Source organism: Pseudopodoces humilis, chromosome 10 (genome assembly GCF_049639895.1).
Source record: "Pseudopodoces humilis isolate 2021_Gansu_Grassland_sample_001 chromosome 10, ASM4963989v1, whole genome shotgun sequence".
Classification (NCBI taxonomy): Eukaryota; Metazoa; Chordata; class Aves; order Passeriformes; family Paridae; genus Pseudopodoces; species Pseudopodoces humilis.
This window is the reverse complement of record NC_142209.1, coordinates 12,868,862-12,878,737: the sequence shown is the minus strand read 5'-3', so window position 1 is coordinate 12,878,737 and position 9,876 is coordinate 12,868,862. Positions and strand designations below refer to the sequence as shown.

The window sequence follows — 9,876 nt, the reverse complement described above, 5'->3', positions numbered from 1 at the left end:
GCTAATCAGGAGAAGGGAGGCAAGGAAGAATACTATCAAATTCCACCTCTTCTTCCCTCATCTTTGCTTCTGCACCAGAAGTCCACTATTTTCACAGCCATTTTGCCTGAGAAATTCCACACTGGAAAGTGTGTGGTGAAAGAGGCACTAACCAGAGTGAAGCATGCAGACACCAGTTCTCTGTTAAAAAGAAAATTGTCAAGTACGTGGTTTAGATTTCCACAGTGAGTAGCTTGGGAAGGGCATTTCTTCAGGAAACAACTCACCCATCATTGCCGACGTGCACAAATTCTGGCTGTGCCTCCTGCCTATGCCTTGAGGTTGCTGCCGGCCTTATTTGTGCCTTTCCCATGACACCCACAACTGCTGCTGCCAAGGACAATTTCCTTCCACAGCAATGTGCATTCTGGCATAATCTTTAACAAGCAACACTAGGGGGATTTAGTCAATTAAATCTACTGGTAGTTTTATTTTGCAGTGGAAATCTGTAAAGCATATTTACAATCTGCTTATATTTTACAAGAAGGGTCTGATTTGGCTCATCACAAAATTACAGAATTCTGACATTGATTTGAGAATGATTGAAGCCAGCAAGAATATCTTAGCAGTCCTAGAATTTACTAGATTATAACCCCAGACATTTTTTTGAATAATATTTAAAATAAAATGTTTCCCAAATGAGTCTCAAAGGCTTAAATTAGTTTAAGTTTGTTAGAAATGCATAGCCCAGCAATTGTGTAACTTCATTGGAGGTACAGAGTTTATGGCAATATCAGTGAAAAGAGAACATTTTCCAAACATTACCACAACCAGACAAATTATATAAAAAACATTCATGCTACAGAGTAATACAAAATAAAATAATTGATTTTTTATAAAAAAGCCAATCACCTGATCAGCTCAAGCAATATTGATTTATATCTTTGAATTAACAATTTTTTTCTGTACAGTTGCAATAAGACTTCAGTTTCACAAACTGATACTTAGTTGAACATATTTATAACACAAATTATACACTATGTACAAACCTAGTTCTCCACAAAGCTCTTTGTTCAGAATGCTTCAACACAGAAGTGATTTACCAATTTCTAGGTCAGGATTCTAGCTCTTCCTTTAATTTAAATACCAAATCACTTATCAAAACGTGAAAATAAGCCCATTTGTTATCACATGGTGCTGTTCTTAAGTAATTTGTTTGTTACCATATGTTACAGAAGAGTAGAACCAGTCACAGCAATAAATAAACGTGCTTATTATCAACTAAAGACTTATATTAACATAATCAGACTTTCAACCTGAGTGCTTTTACAAGACTGTAGGATCCATTGATCTTTGCTTGTCTTGACACGTAGATCAAAATTGCAACTGCAGGTACCACTACTGCTGCTACAGATGAGAATGCGATAATCAATGGTATCATCTGCACTGGTTCTTCCAATCTTGCTGAAAATGGAGACAAAAGGAGAAAAAATATGTGTAAATATTGTTTGAAACAGATACGTGTGCATCACTTTAAAAGCAGTGTTATTAATGATCTTAATTTGGAACATATTTCCATTTTCATGCACAAAGCATACTTTATTTGTTTTCCTTACATTTTTTTCTTTAGTAACTTCATATTACATACTGTAATTCTTACCCACTATCTTGGTCTAGAATTTGCTATGCAATTCAAACCTATCTGATATCATCTACAATGGAGAATACCATGAAATTAATGAAGAATACAGGAGGAATACCACATATTATACCCAGGAGACATTTGTATAGGTTTCAACCTCTTGAAATTCATCCTCCAAAGGAAGACCATGTTTTAAAAGCTCAATATTTAGATTTTTTGTGAAACATGACCTTCTCTGGATTAGTGTCACTGTCCATGCATGTGGACAGAAACACAGCCAGGAATCACCTTTTTGTGACTCTAGCCTTAAAGCCACCACACCAACTCAGGTAAGAGACATGAAAGCCACACTGAAAGGAGGTTAAAATACAGCTTATTCTGACCAGGTTGTTTGGCTTGATTTTAGGTGAAGGTTTTTTTAGGTTAACCACAGTACTGTTGTGGAAGGACTAGCTGTGAACTAGTTGTGCTCACCTTGACACAAATTCCAGTAAAAGGTACAAACAAAATAGGTTTAAGGCAATAGACCCAGCTACCTACAACAACTATCTCAATCTCTGTATTGTTCCAACCTCACTGAAAACATATATATATAAATGAAGGACATATATGATTGTATAAATTTTGGTTTCATTGCAGAGTATAAAGTTTCCATTCACTGATGGCAGAATAATTTCTCATAATGGTCTCTTTTTCAGGACCATCTCTGAGGGTACATGTGCTACATTAACAGTGGTATTTTCTACTTCTTTAACATTTTCTGATGGACATACTAATAGTAATATTTTGGAGAGGAACTGAAAAGAAATGCAAGGGAGGATTTAGCAACAAACAGAAGCAGAACTCATGAGGCATCAGCAGCTTTTACAAGCAAAATACTAATCCAGTTAATGGGCCCACTGTAGTAGTTGAGCATGTAGCTTTAGACGCTGCTCTGTCACCAGCTATCCTTTACCACTAAACCAACAGCAGCTGGCAAAAAGAACATTTTATCAATTGATAGAGTATGTTACATAAGTTTTACATTATATGAAGCCTCTTTTCTTATTTCAAATTCACTGTTTATTTGTTTGAGTTCATGAAAGGGCACAGACCAACAAACCCAGAGGCTGATGTCCTCTTTCAACAGAAGACAAAAAAAGGCAAAGGGCCTAGAATTGCATTTTTTTTTCACAAGGTTTCGCAATTTTATATCCTGTTTTCAAAAGATGAAGTGGAAATACGAAAAATTTTGAAGCAGCAATTATTTTATGCATCTGCTATTTTGGACAAAAGTTGTCATTAGCATTAAGACCCTATCACTTATGACAAGTACCTGTGTAACTCATGTCAGTCTTTTAAAAGACAATTAATTCTTCATGAAACTGAAGATGTCACTCTGTGTAAAACAAATCCTAATATGAACTCTGGACAGCAGTTATATTAACTAACCTTTGACATAAATACTGTGTGCTGAGACTGCTCCTTGAGTTCATTAAAGATATACATGTGTATTTGCCTGCATCCCTTAGCTGAGCCCTGTCTGTTGTATATTTGCTATCTACTGTTTCAAGGGTTGTGAACCCATCACCAGCTTTCTTTTACAGACTACTCCTAAGAGATCTAACATCTGCAGATATGCGAGGAATGGTAACACTTTGTCCTTGTTTCGCTTTGCTTGAAGGGGAAATCAAAAGTGTATTCTTTAGTGCAGCTATAAAAATAGTAAAGAACAGGGAAGACAGCTGAATTGGTGGCAGAAGTGATCCCTAAGCAAGACACTGTTGCTATGCAATAGGCAGAAGCAGCGGAGCTAAAGCAGAGAAGTCTGATTACTATTGGAAATTAAACTTTGCTATCATTCCATCTAAACTGAGCAATCAGCATTTCTTGTAGCTTAAATGCAGCTTATAAGAGCAGGAAACAGAGTTGTAGCTTAGGGAAAAAGCAAGGAGCTGTAATATAGTGCTTGCACAGAGTAGCTCCAGCAGGTACTGTCTCCTTGACTCTTTCCTATGCAGTTATGCACTGAGGCCTGCTTGGAAGGATATTTCCTTCCAGGCATTGCATATCTTCTTTACCTCATGCATACACCTGTCAGTTGGAAGGAGTGATGGAAGCCCCGCTGACTTAAGAACTTTTCATAAGCTATCTGTACCAAGGCAGACATCATGCTTCATTCTTTAAATCTTCCTAAATCACTCAGTGACATTAGGGGCACCTTTTTACTCCACGGACACCAAAGACACAATTACCTCATTCTTCACAAAGAAGATCTGGACCTAAACTATATAAACCAAAAAACTTGTTTTCCATCTTGTTCTACAAACCTTGAACATATAATTTCACAGCTTTTTCTTCCTTGCCAAATGGATTATAAGCTTCACATTCATAAAGCCACGGATCTTGACTTTTCAAGTTCTGTATAGTTAAAGTTGCATTTTTAGAAATTTTCTCAGACTCCCCGGTGGCCTTCTTTTTCTTCCAGGAGATCACAGGAGCTGGATTACCAGAACTAGTACATTTCATTGTCACAGTTTCTCGTTCACTAAGAGCAGCAGTAGGGATAACAGTGATCATTGTGTTCTTTGGTCCATATGAAAGGAAAAATCCTATAGTTAATCATCACTGGATTTTTTAGGGATGGATCCAACATGTCCTATTAAATACTAGATTGCCACCCTCCCAAAGGTAATTGCTTTTTCATTCTCAAAGCAAGAGTAAAGCACGTGGTATCAGAGTTTCCATACAAACCTTCCATAACCTAAACATTCTAACCATGTAGATCTACATGAAATGTACTAGTTCTGGTAATCCGTACAGATCTGTACTAAAGACTGTCATCACATTAAAGATTTCATGACTTTGTTTTGTTCATTACCACCGCTCCTTTCTTAGGAAAAGCATAGGACTATGATGATTTTTTGTTCTCATACAGTTTTGTTTAATTTGATGGTTATATTTGTGACTGAAGAACTAATTATTTTTAAATGACTGGGAAAACTTTACGCATACTTACATTTCACATTGAGTGTGATTTCCCTTCTACTGTTCCCAAACTTATTTTCTGCCACACATTCATAGTCTCCTCCATTTTGGAACCTCACCGACGGAAGAAGAATACTCCTGCTACTGTAAGGCCCCATGTTTGCATTGTCAGATTTTCTCCTTAAAATAATATCGGGAGGAGGGTTACTCTCAGCAGAACATTGTATGGAAACATTTTCCCCTTCTTTAACTGTTGTAGAAGGTTCAATGGAGAGTTTTGTAATGACTGGGGCACCTTCATGAGAAAAGAAAAGGCAGTTAGGTACTAAAAGAAAATGCAAAGGTACTAAAGGTGGAGAGAGTTTTAAGAAAGCAGGAATTGCTTGCTCAAGGATCTGTTAACTTTGTTTTTGATCCCAGATTCAATCTAAGACTTTTGGCTCTGTCAAAACAGTAGCAATCAATCAATTATAAAATATTACAACAACAATAATATTATGTCCAAAACAGTTTTACCATTAAACATCTATTAAATTTATTATTAATGACTAAAACTGCTAGTTCAAAGAAGGAGACTGATGTCCTGTGAAACTGGAACGTGCATTATATTTCAAGGAAATAACAGTGTGTGTTGCCCCACCACTTTCTCAGATTCTTACATGACTTTTAGTGTTGTATTGTGGGAAATGTATAGAAGTGTGCACATACAACAGCAGTACAGAGAGAATTAGCTGAAAATTAATATAGAAAGAAAAAGTACAGCCCATGAGGAGCAGCCTTAAATTGAAGCTGAATCCCGAATATGTAACAAGGAAGGCTCCATATTTTCCTAATTTTCAGTGTTTCAGGATCCTCTAACATAACAGAGATGAGCTAGTTAGGTACTGGATAATACAAGTGAAACTCAAGGAGAGTTGTACCTTGTATAATAATGTCCACAGTTGCTTTGTCTGTTTTATTAGTTACCAGATTAATTACTTCACAGACATACAGTCCCGAATCACCGAAATGGACATGGGGAATAGAAAGAACATTGTTTTTTATCAGATGCTGAACGCTTTCTTCAGCCAAATATTTACTCCAAACTATTTGTGCTGGCGGGTTACTCTGAGTCACACAAGTGAGGTTCAGAGAACCTCCTTTCATTGGCAAGTTGCTTGGAGATGCAGTAATGACAGTATTTTGTGGACCAACTGTAAGAGAACAAAAGGAAGACAAGATCAGTATGTAAATGAAGAATGACATGCACATCTCTAACACTAGCTTTTCTAGAGGTACATGTCACAGAATACCAAGAAAAAAATGAATAATGTGTATCCCAGTAGCACAATAGAACAATTTTCCCAGACTTTGTTAGATGTCTTGCTTGCAGCTTTGAAAGTTAACTAGCCAAAGCTCTTGTACAAAAATACTTACAATTTGCATTAAGTTTCTGAGAAGATGTTCTTTCTTTGGGTTCAAAATCCATATCAGCAATTGGTAACCTGGCCACACAGGTGATCTCTTTCCCAATATCTTCAGCCATGGGATGAAATGTGTATGTCACAATTTTGGTCTCTGTATTTATGCTGTCATCTTCCAAAAAATCTTCCTTATGAAGAACATGTTCATCTTTCTTTAGAAGAACTTCCAGGTGATCAGAAGGATACACATCAGGAATTTTACAGATGACAGTGGCTTGTTCTCCAGCAACTAAGGATGGGCTGATCTCAATGATAGGATCACTGGGGAAAGCTAAAAGAATAAAATTAATTTCTTTAGACTAGGAGAGATGAATTGTAGGGTCAACATAAGAGCAAGATCCAGACACCAAATATTGTCAGTTTAGATGACATTCTATCAACATTATTACAAGACATATCTTGATCTGAAGACTTACAAGTCCTTTATTAGCAGTTCATGTACTAACAAGAATTTTATTTGTACAATTGCTGAAATGTGATCACAAAAGATCTGGTAAGATTCAGCATGGCACCTAGGCAGTGATACAACTGCCTAACTACAGGCATTCAGAGCAATCCATACAGTAGTGCTATCCTGTTTTCTGTGCTGGTAGGTTTAGACATCTGAATTACTCCCCTGCAAACTACAAAGGCCGTGATTTTTTCTCTCCAAGCTCTGGGAAATCATCCAGGCAGTGTATGTTTTGGCTTTCAAGAACTACCAAAAATAAGAATCAACAATCTTCAATGCAGAAAGATAAGCAAGAAAGAGCTAAGAAAGTGCCCTGAACAGACATACAAAGAAATCTTAGAAGGAAGTACATGTTGAGCTATAACAGACTCATTATCCTAGAATTAAAAGTTAACTGGTAACTGGTAACCGCAATATCTAAAACAATTTTTGAGTTTTCTATCAACATGTACTATTTAAAGAGAATTATACATTTTTACTTACAGTAAAGTTCAACTTTGACACTCTTCTCCTTTTTCTCTCCATCATCACATATGACAGTACAAAGATAAGAATGAGAATTCACAATGCTAACTGGATTCATAGTCAATGTAGAATATGTCCTGTGGTTGCTGACTTTTCCTCCAAGGGGGCTGTCCATCTGTTTTCTCCAGGAAAAATTTGGTGATGCACAGCCAGTAGTATTGCATGTGAGTATGAGCATGTCTCCAATCTGTGCCACAATTCTCTCAGCAGGTATAATTTCCATTTCAAAAGCTTTAACTACAAAAGTAAAAGCACACATCAATTCAGCAGCATTCTCAACTTTTATCTTCCTATTTCTTCTCAGGTTCTACTGTGACATGAGGTCTTTAAGCTTCAGTTCTTTATGGTTGTGTGGAAATTAAACTAATAAAGCTCATACAGTGGTTTACATATTCAAAACACCTCATAAACCTTGCTATTTTTGTCAAAGACAATACAGACTCAAATGACTAACAGTTTTCATGTATAAGATGGCATAAAACAAATTTAAATAAATTAACCTGCATAATATAACTTTTTTTGTCAGGTGTACCTGGTTCTAAAACTTTGTCACATTTGAGGGGAGAGGTAGCAGGTAGATAGCAAAGACAACAGCAGAAACACTTTCAACAGGACATTTAGTACTAAACTTGCCTGATACTGTCAGGAATGACAGTAAAAAAAATCAAGCATGCAGTGATATATTGGAGTTGTCTCCTAGACTGTCTTTTAGCAAACTCAATAGGAAAATGACTGAGTCATTGCAGAGCACAGAAAAGCTCAAAGTAAATGTCAAAAAAAAGGCTTTCTGACATTTTGACAGAACTACTTAATTGACAGTTGTATTCACTGAAATGAAAAAGTAACTGGAGAAAAGAGAAATAAGGATCAAGCAGTAAATTTTAGGTCATTTTACATTTAAAAAAGTTAAAACACTAAAACAAGCACCACCAACTCCCACTTTCCCCAACTTACCGGTCCTTAACATACACAAAATTACCAGCACAGCCTGGCTTGTTCTTCCCATCTCTTTAAACATACGTAATTGCTGTTACTGGGTAATTAAAGTCAATTAAAGTAAATTCAAAAATTTACTTTCTATTTTCTGTGAAGAAGTACTGTGAGATCTTGCTGCTCTGCAACAGTTTATTACAAGAACTCTAGCGTGCTCTTTATAAAGGCTCTCCTAAGGCAGAGTGGGAAATCCCTGGACGGGGAAATCCAGAGCAGGGAGGAAGAGACTCACATCGGGCGGTGTCCGTTGGCTCAGCGCCCTCTGCTGCTTTTGTGAAAGCCCAGGAAAATAAATAGTAACACTTGTAAATACAGCGTCTAAAAAATCTGTTTCAGATCTGATCCTGCAAACAACTGACAAAATGAAAGGATGTAGGTAGTTCGTAAGTCCAAGTAACTGAATGCAGCTCTATCTCAGATGAAGTTGTTCAAATTTGCTTTTAACAAAAATGTTTTTGTGGGACTGAGTCCTCAGAACACTTCTAACAATGCTTATCTCTGTAAATAACATTGCATGACTCAATATTTCCTTTGAAAATGTGCTACCAGTTCAAGAGGTGTTTTCACTCATATTCCTAAGTATTTTTGATCTCTGAAAATTAAGAAATACATCAGATAACAGAAGTCTGGAGATCTGACTTAATCGGCTTGAATCAGGCTCATACTGTTCAATAACTAATATTCCCAAAGCCACTTTGCAGCGGATATAAAAATCCAGTTTGGAATATTTCTGAGGACAACTCTTACCAGCTAATCCAACAGCGATGTTAGGAAAAAAAAGTAAAATAACTTTTTCTTTGTTTCATTTTGGAAAATGCTGTGAATGCAAAGAATGGGTAAAGGTTTCTAAATCTCAGCTGTTTATTTATACAATAACTTAAGTAATTTAGGTACTACAGGGGGATCTGGACAGGCTGGATAAATTTGCTGAGGCCAATTGGATGAGGTTCAATATGATGAAGGGTCAGGTCCTGCTCTTGGCCCACAACAACCCCTGCAGCGCTGCTGGCTGGGGAAGAGTGTCTGGAAAGCTGCCCAGGATAAAAGGACCTGGGGTGCTGGTCAGCAGCTGCTGAACATGAGCCAGTGTGTGCCCAGGGGGCCAAGAAGGCCAGTGACATCCTGGCCTGGATCAGGAATGGTGTGGCTAGCAGGAGCAGGGCAGGGATTGTCCCCCTGTACTGAGGCACCACCTCGAGTGCTGTGTCCAGTTGTGGGCCCATCACTTCAGGGAAGACACTGAGGGGCTGGAGAGTATCCACAGAAGGACAACAGAGCTGGGGAAGGGGCTGGAGCACAGGTCTGATGAGAAGTACCTGAGGGAGCTGGGGTTTAGCCTGGACAAAAGAATGCTCAGGGGGGACCTCATAATCTCTACAACTCCCTGAAAGGAGGCTGTGGTGAGATGGAGGTTGGCCTCTTCTCCCAGGTAACATGACAAGACAAGATAAAATGGCCTCAAATAACACCAGGGGAGGTTTAGGTTATATATTAGGAAAAATTTCTTTGCTGAAAGGGTGGCCAGGCACTGTAACAGGCTGCCTAGGGAAGTGACAGAATCATCATCCCTGGAAGTGTTCAAAAATGTGTGGCTGTGCTAGGTGGGGAGATGATTTGCTGGTGATCATGGCAGTGCAGGTTTTATGATTGGATTTGATCTGAGGGTTTTTCCAGCCTAAAGAATTCTATGATTCTATATTGGTCAATTAAAAATCACTAAATAAAAGCAGCAAAAAAATTCAAATGAACGTATGTTTTTAAAATGTCTCTGGAGAATAATTTGGTATCTAATAGTTTGGTCATTTGATGTCTGTATTTTATAAACAACACAGATTCAAATACCTAGTAAGTGAGTA

The 9,876-nt window shown here is 37.5% G+C and overlaps 1 protein-coding gene across 1 annotated transcript; it reads right to left on the bottom strand.

Moving 5' to 3' along the window:
* Window positions 1-449: 449 nt before the first annotated feature.
* VCAM1 (vascular cell adhesion molecule 1) lies at window positions 450-8,202 on the bottom strand. Its single transcript, XM_088060589.1, is given in 10 exon segments — window positions 450-1,443; window positions 2,158-2,184; window positions 2,187-2,398; window positions 2,400-2,418; window positions 3,931-4,212; window positions 4,620-4,883; window positions 5,509-5,781; window positions 6,005-6,322; window positions 6,986-7,264; window positions 7,982-8,202. Coding segments are annotated over 10 exon segments (1,899 nt in total). The 5' UTR covers window positions 8,046-8,202; the 3' UTR covers window positions 450-1,282.
* Between the last annotated feature and the right edge of the window lie 1,674 nt (window positions 8,203-9,876).